Below are 18,447 nucleotides of genomic sequence, written 5' to 3' on the forward strand. Positions count from 1 at the left end.
CAATGTTACACATGGATACACATTAGTGTCATGTACCCCCAGCATAATGTAAAGTGCCTTGAGGTTAAAAGTGCCATATAAATGCAACCCATTGTTAAGGTGGGTTGGACGCTTTGATGTTGATAGATCATTACGGCTAACAAGACTTCAGATTTGTCTCATGATTGGTGTGAAAATCATGCTGTTGAATGACTGTCAGTATGGTCTCTTAGCCGATAAGACTGTTGCAAACTGGAAAGATGCTCCATTTTTGGAAAGATGCTCCAACTGGAAAGATGCTCCTCGGAGAGGTGGTCGAAGAAGTGTAGTAAAGGTAGTTTGGTTCGCCACACTCGTGACGCGTAACCTTGCCTGAGATCTGAAGACTTCTGTTCGCTCCCCAAACAAAGTCTTGTGCAAACCGCAATCGCTTACAGTGGCAGCAGCCCTGCTCTTAACACCTGAATCAACTAATCACAGTCCTGATGATTGCTCAATGTCTACTCGTGTTGCTGCTTTGCAATGAAAATGAAGGATATTTCTTAAGTTGGTTGCTCAAAGTAGTATTTGGTTTGAATCCAAGGTTACGGCATTCAGTCCTCCATGACCTGAGATGCCCCATATTTGTCAGGATGTCATCAATGCAACAGTATCTGAGATCTCTGCAAATGTGATTAGGGAATACCGCATTTAAAGACCATCTGGGGAAGAGCAAGTAGTGTTGTCCTGTTATCTGATAGGATCTGGCATCAGTGTGGCTCCATAATCGATGGCAGCTACTCTGCAGAGGAATTTTCCTTCTTGGGTTTGGTTTTCTTTTGGATGACCTGATTTGTGTCCATGACCCAAGCTGTGTTCTTTTGAGACTAAATATTTTATAAAAAATGGGGGTAGAACCGCTTTAATATTGCAGATTGTAGCTTCCATCAATGTAATTATCTGCATAATTTCCAATCCCCCATATTTTGTGCGTCTGTGTGTGTATATACAGTACCAGTTAAAAGTTTGGACACCTATTCATTTAAGGGTTTTTATGTTTACCATGTTCTACATTGTAGACATCAAAACTATGGAATCATGTAGTAACCAAAAAAGGGATGAACAAATCAAAATATATATATTTTAGATTCTTCAAAGTAGCCACCCTTTGCCTTGGCAGCTTTGCACACTCTTGGCATTCTTCATGAGGAATGCTTTTCCAACAGTCTTGAAGGAGTTCTCACATATGCTGAGCCCTTGTTGGCTGCTTCTCCTTCACTCTGCGGTCCAACTCATCCCAAACCATCTTAATTGGGTTTAGGTCGGGTGATTATGGAGGCCAGGTCATCTGATGCAGCACTCCATCACTCTCCTTCTTGGGCAAATAGCCCTTACACGGCCTGGAGGTGTGTTGGGTCATTGTCCTGTTAAAAAACAAATAATTGTCCCACTAAGCGCAAACCAGATGGGATGGCGTATTGCTGCAGAATGCTGTGGTAGCCATGCTGGTTAAGTGTGCCTTGAATTCTAAATAAATCACAGTGTCACCAGCAAAGCAACCCCACACCATCACACTTCCTCCTCCATGCTTCGCGGTGGGAACAACACATGCAGAGGTCATCCGTTCACCTACTCAGTGTCTCACAAAGACACTGCGGTTGTAACCAAAGATCTCAAATTTGGAGATACGAAAGGACAGATTTCCACCAGTCTAATGTCCATTGCTTGTGTTTCTTGGCCCAAGCAAGTCTCTTCTTCTTATTGGTGTCCTTTAGTAGTGGTTTCTTTGCAGCAATTTGACCATGAAGGCCTGATTGAAGGCCGTGAATCGGGCCTTACTTGATCTCTGTGAAGCATTTCTTTGGGATGCAATCTGTGGTGTAGTTAACTCTAATGAACTTATCCTCTGCCACAGAGGTAACTCTGGGTCTTTCTTTCCTGTGGCGGTCCCAATGAAAGCCAGTTTCATCAAAGCGCTAGATGGTTGTTGCGACTGCACAAAGTTCTTGACATTTTCCATATTGACTGACCTTCATGTCTTAAAGTAATGATGGACTGTCATTTCTCTTTGCTTATTTGAGCTGTTCTTGCCATAACATGGACTTGGTCTTTCACCAAATAGGGCTATCTTCTGTATACCACCCCTACCTTGTCACAACACAACGGATTGGCTCAAACGCATCAAGAAGGAAATAAATTCCACAAATTAACTTTTTACAAGGCACAACTGTTAATTGAAATGTATTCCATGTGACTACCTCATGAAGCTGGTTGAGAGAATGCCAAGTGTATGCAAAGCTGTCATCTAGGCAAAGGGTGGCTACCTTGAAGAATCTCAAATATATTTTAATTTGTTTGACACTTTTTTTGCTTACTACATGATTCCATGTGTTATTTCATAGTTTATGTTTTCACTATTATTCTACAATGTAGAAAATAGTAAAAATAAAGAAAAACCCTTGAATGAGTTGGTGTGTCCAAACTTTTGACTGATACTGTACATACGAGGGGCACAACTGTATAGCCAGCTGGACTGACTGCATTGACACCTAGAGGTAATTCCACACCAGGAAGAACTGCACCTTCTAAGGGTCTCGGTTGCTATCTACATTAGTAGATTTGGTTGAATGATTGGTCTATGTTTTTTTCTTGAACACTGATATAAAAATATATCTGATAACAAAATGGACATTTATTTCACAGTTTTCTACTCGGATAGAAAAAATGACAGTATAAAAAATTATACCACACCACATCTTTAAAGAGCAGCTGAAGGCCATAAACAACTTCTCTGGTAGAAAACGGAAACATTTATTAGTAAGAAACATTTATTATAGTGTCAAAATTGACTACAAAGTGAAAATAGGACAATTTTGATCATAAACTCAATCTTGTCCAAAACTGAGATTTGCGAGATAATTAGGGAAAAAAATGTGTCACTGAATGAAGGGTCTCGTAACCGTTTTCCTTGGGTTGAGTTTATTTCAAACCACTGTAAGGCTGTACAGTACAATATGAATGTCCAATACACACAATATGTTGACTGGTGAGCTAGTTTCAGAGTCCTGCAATAAGAGCTAGTAATTGTGTAAACTCTACATAGTTGTGTTCTGTGTGGGCTGATACCCCATTTCATAGGTGCACACTCATTGGTGCACACTCATTTCATTGGTGCACACTCTAAAGGTAAGGCTTTGTAGTCCAATATGAATGACTGGTGAGTTGAATGTGTCAATGTGGCTCATTTTATAGTCCTGCAATAAGAGCTATGAAGTTAATATTTGTGTAAACTCTTTGGAATTGTAATCTGTTGGTGTCACTGAGTAGGCTGACACCCAATTCCATGGTTGCAGGTAAGGAAGTACATAGCCCAAAGTGGGACTAAAGGAGTCTAACGTTACCCCTTATAGTCCAAGGATCTTACATGGACCTTACATTTTAAAGGCTCTGGAAGCCAAAAACAAAATTGGCTCTGGAAGCCAAAACAGCCAAAGATAAGGTCCTTATGCTTTCAAAATTGTACCGCAAGCGTTGCGGGTTAATGTCGTGTTAACCTTCAGACCATGCGTTGGGGCTCTTAACAACACTCCCCCGTACAGACGACGCCTTCGTCCGATGACTCTTATGTGTAATGTCATGGAACTGAGTCATGATCAAGTGCTAAGGCTAGGCTGTACACTGTATATACAGCTCTGGAAAAAATGAAGAGACCACTGCAAAATGATCAGTTTCTCTGGTTTTACTATTTATAGGTATGTGTTTGGGTAAAATTAACATTTTTGTTTTATTCTATAAACTACTTACAACATTCCTCCCAAATTCCAAATACAAATCTTGTCATTTAGAGCATGTGGCTTGATTCACCACATTTCAGTGGGTGCGAGACCTGGAGAGGCCTACAAGCCACAGTGTCTCGCACCCACTGTGATATTTGGTGGAGGATCGGTGATGATCTGGGGGTGCTTCAGCAAGGCTGGAATCGGGCAGATTTGTCTTTGTGAAGGACGCATGAATCAAGCCACGTACAAGGTTGTCCTGGAAGAAAACTTGGTTCCTTCTGCTCTGACAATGTTCCCCAACTCTGAGGATTGTTTATTTCCAGCAGGACAATGCTCCATGCCACACAGCCCGGTCAATCAATGTGTGGATGGAGGACCACCAGATCAAGACCCTGTCATGGCCAGCCCAATCTCCAGACCTGAACCCCATTGAAAGAGGAAGATAGATGGTCACAAGCCATCAAACAAAGCCGAGCTGCTTGAATTTTTGCGCCAGGAATGGCATAAAGTCACCCAAAATCAATGTGAAAGACTGGTGGAGTGCATGCCAAGATGCATGAAAGCTGTGATTGACAATAAATCAATCAATCAAATGTATTTATAAAGCCCTTTTTACATCAGCCGATGTCACAAAGTGCTATCCAGAAACCCAGCCTAAAACCCCAAACAGCAAGCAATGCAGATGTAGAAGTACGGTGGCTAGGAAAAACTCCCTAGAAAGGCAGGAACCTAGGAAGAAACCTAGAGAAGAACCAGGCTCTGAGGGGTGGCTGTGTTGGGTGGAGTTTATAACAGTACATAGCCAAGATGTTCAAACTTTCATAGATGACCAGCAGGGTCAAATAATAATAATCACAGTGGTTGTAGAGGGTGCAACAGGTCAGCACCTCAGGAGTAAATGTCAGTTGGCTTTTCATAGCCGATCATTCAGAGTTAGAGACAACAGGTGCGGTACAGAGAGTCGAAAACAACAGGTCCGGGACAAGGTAGCACGTCCGGTGAACAGGTCAGGGTTCCATAGCCGCAGGCAGAACAGTTGAAACTGGAGCAGCAGCAGCAGGTGGACTGGGGACAGCAGGTGGACTGGGCAGAGCAAGGAGTCATCAGGCCAGGTAATCCTGAGGCATGGTCCTAGGGCTCAGGTCCTCCAAGAGAAGAGAGAAAAGAGAGAGTTAGAGGGAGCATACTTAAATTCACACAGGACACTGGCTAAGACAGGAGAAATACTCCAGATATAACAGACTGATCCTAGCCCCCCCCCGACACATAAAGAATTGCAGCATAAATACTGGAGGCGGAGACAGGAGAGGTCGGGAGACACTGTGGCCTTGTCCGACGTTACCCCCAGACAGGGCCAACCAGGCAGGATAGAACCCCACCCACTTTGCCAAAGCACAGCCCCCACACCACTAGAGGGATATCTTCAAAACTCCAACTTACTACCCTGAGACAAGGCCGAGTATAGCCCACGAAGATCACCCCCATGGCACGAATCCGAGGGGGGCGCCATTCCGGACAGGAAGATCATGTCAGTGACTCGACCCACTCAAGTGACGAACCCCTCCTCGGGACGGCATGGAAGAGCACCAGTAAGCCAGTGACTCAGCCCCCGTAATAGGGTTAGAGGCAGAAAATCCAGGATTATTCCACCAAATATTGATTTCTGAACTCTTCCTAAGTTAAACATTAGTATTCTGCTGTTTAAAAATGAATATGAACTTATTTTCTTTGCATTATTCCAGGGCTGACACCACTGCATCCTTTTTGTTATTTTGACCAGTTGTCATTTTCTGCAAATAAATGCTCTAAATGAAAATATTTTTATTTTGAATTTGGGAGAAATGTTGTCAGTAGTTTATAGAATAAAACAAAAACGTTAATTTTACCCAAACACATACCTATAAATAGTAAAACCAGAGAAACTGATATTTGCAGTGGCCTCTTATTTTTTTCTAGAGCTGTATGTATGCCCCCCAATACATTCATGCAGTCTAATACATCCACAGTGGGATTTGAACAGGTTTTTTTTACTGTTTATTGAAACATTTATTAATTATTGTATTTATTTTAATTTCTAACATTGTTAAGCATTATCTAGTCCAAATATGGCATTATTCCACTATATGTATCCGTTTTGATCAGTTTCAATGGGGTACTTTTATTTTGAAGGCAAACCGAAAATTCCCCAATTGTGGCTAGCTTCACACATGTCCTTCGATTTATAAACACGCCTCCTCTGACACAATACGGAAGTAGACTGCTCATCAAAACATTAATCGCGACGAGCTGTTCATATCGAATTTGCAGGCCAATATTTTTGTCTTTCAGCTAACGCTAGAATGGCACAGGAATTTGTCGAAACTAAACTTAGAGGAGACAAAGTTACAATATTTCTCAAACCATCGTGCCCGTATTGCGTTACGGCCAAAGAGGTCTTGACAAAGTACAAATTCAAAGCTGGGCATTTAGAATTTATTGATATCACTGGACGGAGCGATATGAGTAGTTTACAGGACTACTTTTTGGAGATAACTGGAGCTCGGACGGTGAGTGTCTTCATTCGGCTATCGCCAGTATTTCAATTCGTTATTCCTTTGTTGTTGTGGTGAGTGTAAAACTGCATGTAACTTTGTATCCAGACAATTGGGCGCGATCTCAAAGATGGCTGTCGTTCAAGTGATGATTTGAGAACAAAGAGTCCTTTTCGGTGAAGGAGTTCATGACAAGCGTAATATCTCGACGTCTCAATTGTTTTTGTATAGCAAAATACATACTGTAGTTAAAACAAATATGCGGACTATTGTAACGTTCCATGTTGAATTTTTGTTTTGTTTCAGTGTTATTTCGCGTTCAAAACAACTGGAAACTGATAACGTAAATGATTTTCAGGTAGGAAAGTTGGAGTTCTAGCAAGAGGCCCGAGTTCACGAGTTGGAATTCCGAGTTGGATGACCGTTCAAATCGATTTTTCCCAGTCGGAGCTCGTTTTTTCCCAAGTTCCCAGTTGTTCTGAACGCGGCATAACAGTTCGATCGTCCATCGCAATGACTCAGCAATCCATGAACGCTGATTGGCTTGAAGCTCATCACATGTGAATGTATTCAGCTGTTCCTATTCATTTACAATCCTTCATAATGGATTTTAGTAAAAGTGAGTCACCCAGTAAAATCCTACTAGAGTAAAAGTCTAAAAGTATTTGGTTTTAAATATACTTAAGTATCAATGTGTGGTGCCTGGAAAACAACCTCTCACTCAACGTCAACAAAACAAAGGAGATGATCATGGACTTCAGGAAACAGCAGAGGGACCGCAGTGGAGAAGGTGGAACGCTTCAAGTTCCTTGCCATACACATCACTGGGACCGAGAGACTGAAAAATGGCTTCTATCTCAAGGCCATCCGACTGTTAAAGCCATCACTAGCACATTAGAGGCTGCTGCGTATAGGCATAGACTAGAAATCACTGGCCACTTTAAGGAATGGAATACTAGTGACTTTAATAATGTTTACATATCTGGCATTACTCATCTCATATCTATATACTGTATTCTATGGTATCTTAGTCACTTAATGTTTGCATATCTTGCATTACTCATCTCATGTGTGTATATATTGTATTCTATACGATTCTACTGTATCTTAGTCCATTCCGCTCTGACGTCGCTCATACATGTATATAGTCTTAATTCATTCCTACTTAGATTTGTGTGTATTGGTATGTTGTGTAATTTGTTAGCTATTGCTGCACTGTCGGAGCTAGAAGCACACGCGTTTCGCTACACCCGCAATAACATCTGCTAATCACATGTATGTGACCAATAAGATTTGATTTGAAAGTAAAAAATAATTTCAAATTCCTTATATTAAGCAAACCAGATGGCACCATTTTCTTTTTTTAAATTTACGGATAGCCAGGGGCACACTCCAACCCTCAGACATAATTTACAAACAAAGCATGTGTTTAGGGAGTCTGCCAGATCAGAGGCAGTAGGGATGACCAGGGATGTTCTCTTGATAAGTGTGTGAATTAGACCATTTTCCTGTCCTGATAAGCATTCAAAATGTAATGAGTACTTTTAGGTGTCCCTTAGAGGGAATGTATGGAGTAAAAAGTACATCATTTTCTTTAGGAATGTAGAGAAGTATAAAGTTGTCAAATATAAATAGTTTGTGTGTGTGTGTAGGTCCCGCGGGTGTTCATCGGTGAGGAGTGTGTGGGAGGGGGCAGTGACGTGGCAGATCTGGACGAAAGTGGGAAGCTGGAGGGGATGCTGCAGTCCATTGGCGCGCTGCAGTGACACACACTGCCCCAGGTATGTACACACACACACGAAAGGGAGTGAGGAGAGGGAGGCGCAAGGCAGGGGATTAGAGTTTGTAATGTAGAGAGCGAGATGTGAGGGAGTAATGTGGCTCTTCAGCAAGCCTCCAGACTGGGAGAAGCTGAGGTGGTGTTTCAGGAGGCTAGAGAACAGATAGCTCCAGGACCAGAGAACCACGCCACCTGCTGGCCAAACAGGTCCTCCACAGCCACCTTGACACATGTAACTAAGAATTTGTTCTTAACCGACTTGCCTAGTTAAATAAATAAAAACGCAACACATAGCCTACGGGCCTAGATTTAAATGATATTTCTGTCCATTTAGGGGACCCGTTTTGGCTTATGAATGACCACAGAGGCAAAGGTATAGCCTCTTTAAGTCATAAGCTTCCACCAAGGTACAGAGAGCTATTCTCCTCCAGAAACGGACTAAAGAGTGTATGGATTAGATTGTTGGTAGCCTCGATTCAGCCTTCCCTTTCAGAGCGAATGTGGGATTACGGAATCTGGCAACCCCAGATTAGATTGACGTTTGCGACGCATGCGGCATGTTAACAAGGCAGTGTGTGTGAAACGGAAGCATTTTTACCTGCAGCAAGGTATCCCTCAACCTCTGCTGGAGATCCCAACATACAGTATGTCTCAATCCACCAGTTGGCCTGTTAGTCACAGCTTGTGTTGTTGGCAACATTGACACAACCCGAGGAAAAAAAAATAACTGCACGTTACTCACACCAACATGTGACTTACTCTCCGTCACATGCACGTGGATGAGGTGAAATTGAAGATGTTAAGATTACGCAAGGTTGATTAATTTAGAGCTTATGCAGAGCCGTTAACTACACTCTAACATTTTCAACATAAGGGGTCATGAGTAATAAAGGGCACACCTCCCCATACACCCACAAAAAGCTTAGGAATGCAAGTCATTTGCTTATGTGTTTTGTGGTTTATGAGGTTGAAGTTGCTTCAAATCAGTGTGTGTGTGTATAAATGTATGCAGTTTAAATTCAAGCCAAAATCAACCAAGCTTCAGACTAAACTTCAACACATGACATGCTGTATGTGAATATGTATGTGCATTATTAATGCACACTAAGCAGTAACACACACACACACACACACGTGACAGAAGACATCTCGTGCCGAGCAGATGCATGTCAACGATTCAGTGGGCGACGTGCCAACGTGTTCTTCTAAAACATGTCTTTATTCCCAGTGACTCGGAGGTCACAACTATTACTGTACACGGCCATCCCCCGTGGCTAGAGGGCCACCAAACCAAACACCCCACACCCTCTAGTCTCCACATGCTGGGTGCATTACGCAGTTAGCTCACAAACACACAAAACACCCCCTGGTACAGACAGTACACCTTACAAAAATAGTCGCAGCACCGTCAAATTATAATCTCATGGCAAAAATGAGGTCAAACCAGAGGTGTTGTTTGGTTACGGTTTCAATGAACAGATCAAATCATTTGTTCACCTTTGGAAGGTGTGTATGTGGTGATTTTAAGTCTCCAGGTGCCCCAATGCTGTTAGCACTCTTAAGAGGATTTAGCATTACAGAATAACCCAATAAGACAGTCATGTAGGACCACTATGTACTCACAGTTATGTTGGCCTAGTCCCAAATCAACTCCTATAGCCCTAGGCACTTCTTGATGACCCATTAGACATAAAAAGAAGGGGACATTAAGTTGTGTGTAGGGTGTAGCCAATAACTGTATACATTGAATGGACAAAGCCATCGATCCCGTGACACCATTCATTCCTATGTGAAGACTCAACAGCGCATTGAATCCAAATGAAGTCGGTTAAGATGGCGTCTCATGGAGACATATGCGCTGTTTCAGCTACTCCAGGAAGTGATGTTGCAGGCTAGCTAAGTGCTGCCCCCTCTCATTGAGTACCTCAACTTGAAGGCCGACCGGGGTACCGCAGGCTGCCAATATTAGCAACTAAATTGTCCTTATAACTTCTGTGTGCGATTTTGAAAATAATCGGTTCAAGGACATCTGGTATATTAGAAGCATTTTTTTTTTTAATTAACACGAAGATTGCCATTTTTCCATTTACTCTAATGGGGATCCTGTTACCAATGCATGCAGTACCATGGTTGACCTTGAACTTTTGTGGCTTCAATGAGAAGGGGTAGTCGTTTTCCCCTGGGTGTAGCGCCTTGGGTTGATTTGGGACTGTAGGATTCTGTGTCAAGCATAGATTAGATACAGACATCCTCTATAGATGCACAATCCCGGGTCACGTTCATTAGATAGAAGACTCCAAAACGTTTTGGATACATTTCAGCATGTTCCTTTGAACGTTTCCGGGCCCATTTGTAAATTTGAGAACCTTCTCCGCTAAAAAAACAAAATGTTCTCTCTCCTGTGTGGAGATGGAAAAGATGATCACTGTCCATTCTCCATGGATACAGTTATTTGCCATGCCATTTTCATACAGTTATTCATTGGGCTATAGATACAGTCCTCCATGAACAGATAATGGTGGCTTTCCAGGTCATCTTTTTTGCATGTGCACAATGCCTGGATAAGGATTTACATATCAGAAACCACATTAGTATGATATAGAAATCTTATGAGCTATGCAGCCAGCGCGACTGCAAAAAGGACAAACCTGGAACATGGCCATTGTTTTGTTTTTTTTTCGCCCTGGTTTCCAGTGGAATTCAGCTGTCATTTGAAATTCTCCCTGGTTAAGTAAATCGGTCATTTTGTCCCGAGGACAGTCACGTGTTGTTCCTCGGGGACCGGAGTGCGTCAGTGTTTTAGGTCACCTCCCGTAGACATCGCCTTTCGACCAGGCCTCTTCGACCTTTCAGCTCTGTGCTGAACCCTCTGGGTTTCCTCCCGAGCTGGTTAGCTTTCTGTCCCCCTTTTTCACTGTCCATTTGAGGCAGATGGCTCAATTATGTTCTGGTCTGTTTATAATGCCTTCTCTCAACTCCTCTCCCCCTCCTTTGTCTCTCGCCCCACACCTTCCTCTTCTCCTCTCCGCCTCTCACTACTTCTCCAGGGTGTGGCGGCGGGTGGGTGTCACATGACGAGGCAGCGGGACTTCTTGAGTTTGCGTCGGCGCTGCTGGTACTCGCTCAGTTCTTGAAGGTAACCTCGGGAAGGCCAACGCAGTCTCTCCACCTGTTCCCGCTCCTCCTCTGTCAACCAAGACAACAAAAAACAGGTTGCCGTGACGATATCATGTCACCCCGCTCTCTCACACACATGGATGCGCGCGCACACACACACACACACACACACACACACACACACACACACACACACACACACACACACACACACAGTGCCAGTATTTCTTTTTATCCGTCATTGCCTAAACCAACATTTCTATGAAGCCATCATTAAGCCACATGCATGCTCTGCCTGCCTGATACACTTGTTTTACACCCAAGAGCTGGACCAATGTGAATAATATTGTGTAGTACTATTTAGTCTTTGTATCGTGTATCACTTCACTTGTGCCCTTAAAGACCCGTCCATTTGACCTTAAATATGCACTGGTGTACGATGAAAACATTGTTAATGGAAATAAACCTGTTGTAGATGCTACTAAACCTGCCCTGTGTGCTTATTAACCAGTGTGTGCTTTATATATGTGTCATAACCAGGGATGAAGTGGCTTGACGAGCAGCAAGAAGGGTAAAAGCTAACCATGCTAATTTAGCGTCATAGGTGTGCAAGCTCTATTTAGAAAATGTAAAGGTGTGTAAATGTGTTTTTTTACAAGCTATGACAATCCACTACATCCTCAATCAGAACTGCTTATTTGACCTGTAGTATTTCCCCTTCTTAATATGTGCGATCAAAACTAACATTATGCCTATATGGATTACACTTCACTACTTCCCTTTAACATACGGTCTACACAAAGCTGTCATTAAAATGTCATTAGCTTTCACAACAGCTGGCTTTGGCATGGGTTTTACAACACCAGTCACACTTAGTGAGCTTGAGTTATCAATATGTCCAATAACCTGTCCTGTGTCTGATCTCTCACCTGAGAGCTCCAGGAAGTCGGGCTTGTGACTGAAGATTAGGTAGTTATTGGCTATGAAGTGGAGGAGCCATACATACAGCTGCTCTGCGTTGTGGCACTGTGAGAGAGAAAGAGGTAGAAGGAGAGAGGGGAGGAGTCAGCTATTTGAGCAAAGATGTATTGTGTAACTGTTGAAGATTTAGAATATAAAGGGCAGAATAAATTAACACCAGCAATGACTTCCACACGGAAAATTACATTTTCCAACCCTGTGCATGTGCAATGTGTGTGCATGCATGCATATTCTCTGCTTTCCCTGCCTCCAGTGTTTTTAAACCATTGACCAGAAAGAACTGGATAGGTGACAGCACATTGGTGGGTTAATCCTTCACAGCGTACGGTACAAGTTGTTTCCTCAACCAAATCCTCTCAGGTTTGTGGTAAGGATCATTTAAAAAAAAAACTACACTTATTTAATCATACATTTTTTTTGTTGGCACTGAATATTAGAAACATTGAAATGTCAAGGGGTGCATCATCTGAGTAGTCTGAAGTGACTTCTTGTCTTCTCTCACTCTACCTCCACTGAGTGGAAAGCGATGTGGTGGATGCTACTGAAGATAAGCTATTTTGTGTCAGAACACACACACTCTTGCTGAATCCAAAATCCTTCCCCTAGGCTTCTTACTTCTGTACATTCACCTTGACCATATTAAACAGACGTAGGGTATGTTCCTTACATTTGTACCTCTATTTACTATGATGTGTTACATTACGAATAAAATAATGCTTATGATTACTTAACAAAAAGTAGGGCAGTTGGTTGGGGAGGATGGGTTGGCATATAACATGACCGTCTAGCAACCCAAAGGTTGCATGTTCTTGTCGGGGACGACTGTAGCAATTTAGCTAACCCTTCCACTTAACCTTTTCCCAACATTAACTTAACCTTATTCTCCTAACCTGCTACGTTAGTTCTAACCTGCTGTGTTATCCACTAACGTTAGCCACAAATGCTAACGACGTCCAATTCGTATGATATTGTACAACGTATGAGACTATACATCCTCCAATTCGTATGATATTGTACGACCGGGTATGGCGTATCAAATTGTATTAGTCACATGCAACAGCTATAGTACACCTTTCAGTGAAATGCTTACTTACGAGCCCCTAACCAACAATGCAGTTTAAAAAATATGGATAAGAATAAGAAATAAAAGTAACAAGTAATTAAAGAGCAGCAGTAAAATAGCGAGACTATATACAGGGGGGTACCGGAACGGAGTCAAAGTGCGGGGGCACCGGTTAGTTGAGGTAATATGTACATGTAGGTAGAGTTATTCATGTGACTATGCATAGATGATAACAGAGAGTAGCAGCGGTGTAAAAGAGAAGGGGGGGGGGCAATGCAAATAGTCTGGGTAGCCATTTGATTAGATGTTCAGGAGTCTTATGGCTTGGGGGTAGAAGCTGTTTAGAAGCCTCTTGGACCTAGACTTGGTGCTCCGGTCCCGCTTGCCGTGCGGTAGCAGAGAGAACAGTGACTAGGGTGGCTAGAGTCTTTGACAATTTTTAGGGCCTTCCTCTGACACCGCCTGGTATAGAGGTCCTGGATGGCAGGAAGCTTGGCCCCAGTGATGGCCGAGCAGTTGCCATACCAGGCAGTGATGCAACCAGTCAGGATGCTCTCGATGGTGCAGCTGCAGAACCTTTTGAGGATATGAGGACCCATGCCAAATCTTTTCAGTCTCCTGAGGGGGAATAGATTTTGTCGTGCCCTCTTCACGACTGTCTTGGTGTGCTTGGACCATGTTAGTTTGTTTGTGATGTGGACACCAGGGAACTTGAAGCTCTCAACCTGCTCCACTGCAGCCCCGTCGATGAGAATGGGGGCGTGCCCGGTCCTCTTTTTCCTATAGTCCACAATCATCTCCTTTTGTCTTGATCACATTGAGGGAGAGGTTGTTGTCTTGGCACCACATGGCCAGGTCTGACCTCCCCCTATAGGCTGTCTTGTCGTTGATCAGGCCTACCACTGTGTCATCGGCAAACTTAATGATGGTGTTGGAGTCATGCCTGGCCGTGCAGTCATGAGTGAACAGGGAGTACAGGAGGGGACTGAGCACGCATCCCTGAGGGGCCCCTGTGTTGAGGATCAGTGTGGTGGATGTGTTGTTACCTACCCTTACCACCTGGAGGCGGCCCGTCAGGAAGTCCAGGATTCAGTTGGGAGGTGTTTAGTCCCAGGATCCTTAGCTTATTTATGTGCTTTGAGGGCACTATGGTGTTGAACGCCGAGCTGTAGTCAATGAATAGCATTCTCACATAGGTGTTCCTTTTGTCCAGGTGGGAAAGGGCAGTGTGGAGTGCAATCGAGATTTCATCATCTGTGGATCTGTTGGAGCGGTATGTAAATTGGGGTGAGTCTAGGGTTTCTGGGATAATGGTGTTGATGTGAGCCATGACCAGCCTTTCAAAGCACTTCATGGCTACAGACGTAAGTGCTACAGGTCGGTAGTCATTTAGGCAGGTTACCTTAGTGTTCTTGGGCACAGGCACTATGGTGGTCTGCTTAAAACATGTTGGTATTACAGACTCGGACAGGGAGAGGTTGAAAATGTCAGCGAGCACACTTGCCAATTGGTCAGCGCATGCTCGCAGTACACGTCCTGGTAATCCATCTGACCCTGCGGCCTTGTGAATGTTGACCTGTTTAAAGGTCTTACTCACATCGGCTGCGGAGAACGTGATCACACAGTCTTCCGGAACAGCTGATGCTCTCATGCACGTTCAGTGTTATTTTCCTCGAAGCGAGCATAGAAGTAGTTTAGCTCGTCTTGTAGGCTCGTGTCACTGGGCAGCTCTCGGCTGTGCTTCCCTTTGTAGTCTGTAATGGTTTGCAAGCTCTGCCACATCCGACGAGCGTCAGAGCCGGTGTAGTACGATTCGATCTTTGTCCTGTATTGACGCTTTGCCTGTTTGATGATTCGTCGGAGGGCATAGCGGGATTTCTTATAAGCTTCTGGGTTAAGAGTAACGCTCCTTTGAAAGTGGCAGCTCTAGCCTTTTAGCTCAGTTTGGATGTTGCCTGTAATCCATGGCTTATGGTTGGGGTATGTACGTACGGTCACTGTGGGGACGATGTCATTGATGCACTTATTGATGAAGCCAATGACAGATGTGGTGTACTCCTCAATGCCATTGGAGGAATCCCGAAACATATTCCAGTCTGTGCTAGCAAAACATTCCTGTAGCTTAGCATCTTCTTCATCTGACCACTTTTTTTTATTGATCTAGTCACTGGTGCTTCCTGCTTTAATGTTTGCTTGTAAGCAGGAATCAGGAGGCTAGAATTATGGTCAGATTTGCCAAATGGAGGGCGAGAGAGAGCTTTGTATGTGGAGTAAAGGTGGTGCAGAATTTTTTTTTTCCCTCTGGTTGCATATTTAACATGCTGATAGAAATTTGGTAAAACTGATTTAAGTTTCCCTGCAATAAAGTCCCTGGCTACTAGGAGCGCCACCTCTGGGTGGGCGTTTTCTTGTTTGCTTATGGTGGAATACAGCTTATTCAATGCTGTCTTAGTGCCAGCCTCCGTCTGTGGTGGTATGTAAACGGCTACGAAAAATACAGATAAACTCTCTAGGTAGATAGTGTGGTCTACAGCTTATCATGAGATACTCTACCTCAGGCGAGCAATAGCTTGAGACTTCCTTAGATATTGTGCACCAGCTGTTATTTACAAAAATACATAGTCCGCCGCCCCTTGTCTTACCAGACTCCGCTGTTCTATCCTGCCAGTACAGCGTATTGCCAGCTGTATGTTGATAGTGTCGTCGTTCAGCCATGACTCCGTGAAGCATAAGATATTACAGTTGGTCGTTTACATGTCCAGTTGGTAGATTCATCTTCCCGCTTAGGTCATCTATTTTATTCTCCAAAGATTGCACATTTGCTAGCAGAATGGAAGGAAGTGGAGGTTTATTCGATCGCCTATAAATTCTCAGAAGGCAGCCCGCCCTCTGGACCCTTTTTCTCCACAGGCAAATCACGGAGATCTGGGCCTGTTCCTGAGAAAGCAGTATATCATTCGTGTCGGCCTCGTCAGACTCGTTAAAGGAAAAAAAGGATTCTGCCAGTCCGTGGTGAGTAATCACAGTCCTGATGTCCAGAAGTTATTTTTGATCATAAGAGACAGTAGAGGAAAACTATGTACGAATTAAGTTAAAAAAATAAGTTGCAAATAAACAAACAAAAAAAGACCATCGGTTGGGGATAAGTAAAACGTCAGCCTTCTTCTCCGGCGCCATTGTTACAGTAGTATGATACTATACGTCCTCCAATACGTATGATATTGTACGACCGGGTATGACGTATGATACAGTAACAACCCTGGGTTTATAAGCGCGGATATCGACTCTACCGCCGGAGCATGCTTTTGGGGCACAGTCGATAGCTCGCTGGACTTCGGGCTAGAAGGTTGAGGGTTCGAGACCTGCTCCCTGCCTGTTTCATTACAACACTATAAGTCCTCCAATTCGAATGATGTTGTATGACCACTATTCCATTTGTAACATATCATACTAAATGGAGGGGTACAAATAAACTTCCCAAATCCTATTGATTTCCCTGAGGCCAGGTTGGTAGATTTTTAAAAATCAAACGGGTATGAGAATCTTCACTATATTGCTCACACCTATCAAACGTTTCAGCTCTACAGGAATGCCAAGATGGTAAGGGCTAGGTGTCGATTTTGAAATGGAGAATATCTCTCACACACTTACCTTAGCCCTACGGAGAAGCCGGATCACACTGATGCCGGTTGATGCCAGCTCTCGGCTAGGCATGCTCTGGAGGTAGGCGCACACACACACCTCACACAGGTGCTGCAGGCGCTTCACCTGGTACATCTCTGCACAGACCAGCACGGCCATGGCCTGCAACACACTGGCTGGACACACATACAGAGACACTGTCAAACATACTGGAGCCTCATTTAGAAAATCATGCACAGATTTGATTGTAAATTGTGGCGTGGATTTCAAATTGTGGTTGAAATCCACGCCATTGTTGGAGATTTATAATCGCACACAGACATTGTTGGGATTTATAATCGCACACAGACCACAATCTGTCAATCAGACCTGTCAATCATATCACATTACACACACATACATACACAGCTGTGAAAAATAAACCAACGACAAGATAACATCTCACACTCACTCGCTCACCCTCCAAACAAATCGGCATACAGTACTATTTATCATATCATACTAGTGTCAGTGTCCACTCCAATTTCTTTTGATCTCCCCCAGCCTGTCAATTTTCTGGGGAGCTGACAGTCAAATCCCCTTAGGACATAAGAGATACTATTTATACCATCTGAGAATGTAAATCCACCGCAAATCATTTCACAGCTTCTACTGAGCAGCACCGAGGACCCAGATAGAGGCGTACCGCAATTTTGCGGGGCCCCTTCAAGGTCTGAGCTAGGGGTGTAATGGTACACGTATTCGTACCGAACCGTTTGGTATGGAGATCTCTGTTCGGTCTGCACTGTGAACCTGACTGAATACATTAAAATATATTTAAAATATAAAATCGCTAGGCCTATAGGCTTGAGTAAATCTGAAATAAGAAAACATCAACGTAATCAAAATTCTGATCTTAATTGGAGCATTTCAATCTATCCTTTTGTCTCAGCTGGGAGCTAGTTCTGTACAATGGCGAGTGGTGGGGTCGGAGGAGGATTCTCCATAATTTAAATCTCCAGTTCGGGAACATTTGCGCTTCCCAGTAGATTACAACGGCGATGGACAGAGCGAGTATGTCGACACTGCTCAATGAGAATAGCCTATGCAGCTGCCATCACCTCAAACATGTTGACACACTTACGCCGACTTCACCCCATGTTTCTTATTAACGGAGCAAGACAGAAACACACAAAAACAACAACTTCGTCTCCCCTCTGCATTCAAGCAGCCCTTCGCAGCTGATTCTGACCGGGCCAAAGAAATTACAAGAGCGATTGGTATGTTTATAGCTGGGGACAGAGGCGCAACTTTGGCTTTAGAAGTGGATTTTATATATTTATATATTTTTTATCCAGTCGGATAAACACTCCAAACAGCCTACCCGACCGCTCGGAGGCGTCCGCATCGTCCTAAAGCACACCGTTACCACGTTTTGTATCACATTCCAATGATAAAACTGGGGGGGACAAAAATGCAATTTCAGAATGTGGGGGGGACATGTCCGTCCTCAGTGAAAGTTGCCCCCCTGGCCGTGGATATGCGCCCATTCTCGCTGGTTGAGAAGAATAGGGGGTTTCAGCACCTCGTGAAAGTGCTCGAGCCACATTATGAACT

General features: G+C 43.6%; 2 protein-coding genes across 2 annotated transcripts in view; one reads left to right on the top strand and one right to left on the bottom strand.

Annotated features, from left to right (window-relative positions):
* Positions 1–5,966: 5,966 nt before the first annotated feature.
* Positions 5,967–11,646, top strand: glrx (glutaredoxin (thioltransferase)). Its single transcript, XM_014132043.2, has 3 exons — positions 5,967–6,283; positions 7,921–8,049; positions 11,096–11,646. Exons 1-2 carry the CDS (start codon positions 6,077–6,079, stop codon positions 8,032–8,034), a joined length of 321 nt encoding a protein of 106 aa, XP_013987518.1. The 5' UTR covers positions 5,967–6,076; the 3' UTR covers positions 8,035–8,049; positions 11,096–11,646.
* LOC106565190 (rho-related BTB domain-containing protein 3) overlaps positions 11,116–18,447 on the bottom strand; it is a 33,605-nt gene continuing 26,273 nt past the window's right edge. Inside the window, exons 10-12 of the mRNA XM_014132042.2 lie at positions 16,861–17,027; positions 12,095–12,191; positions 11,116–11,234 (exon numbers count right to left, since the gene is read on the bottom strand). Of these exons, the coding sequence (XP_013987517.1) occupies positions 11,116–11,234; positions 12,095–12,191; positions 16,861–17,027 (383 nt within the window). The remainder of the gene's footprint in view (positions 11,235–12,094; positions 12,192–16,860; positions 17,028–18,447) is intronic.

This window comes from Salmo salar, chromosome ssa12, assembly GCF_905237065.1.
Source record: "Salmo salar chromosome ssa12, Ssal_v3.1, whole genome shotgun sequence".
Classification (NCBI taxonomy): domain Eukaryota; kingdom Metazoa; phylum Chordata; class Actinopteri; order Salmoniformes; family Salmonidae; genus Salmo; species Salmo salar.

Coding starts and splice junctions, on each gene's coding strand:
- glrx (XM_014132043.2), top strand. CDS start 6,077: ATGGCACAGGAATTTGTCGAAACTAAACTTAGAGGAGACAAAGTTACA. Junction 6,284..7,920: donor AGATAACTGGAGCTCGGACG/GTGAGTGTCTTC, acceptor GTGTGTGTGTAG/GTCCCGCGGGTGTTCATCGG.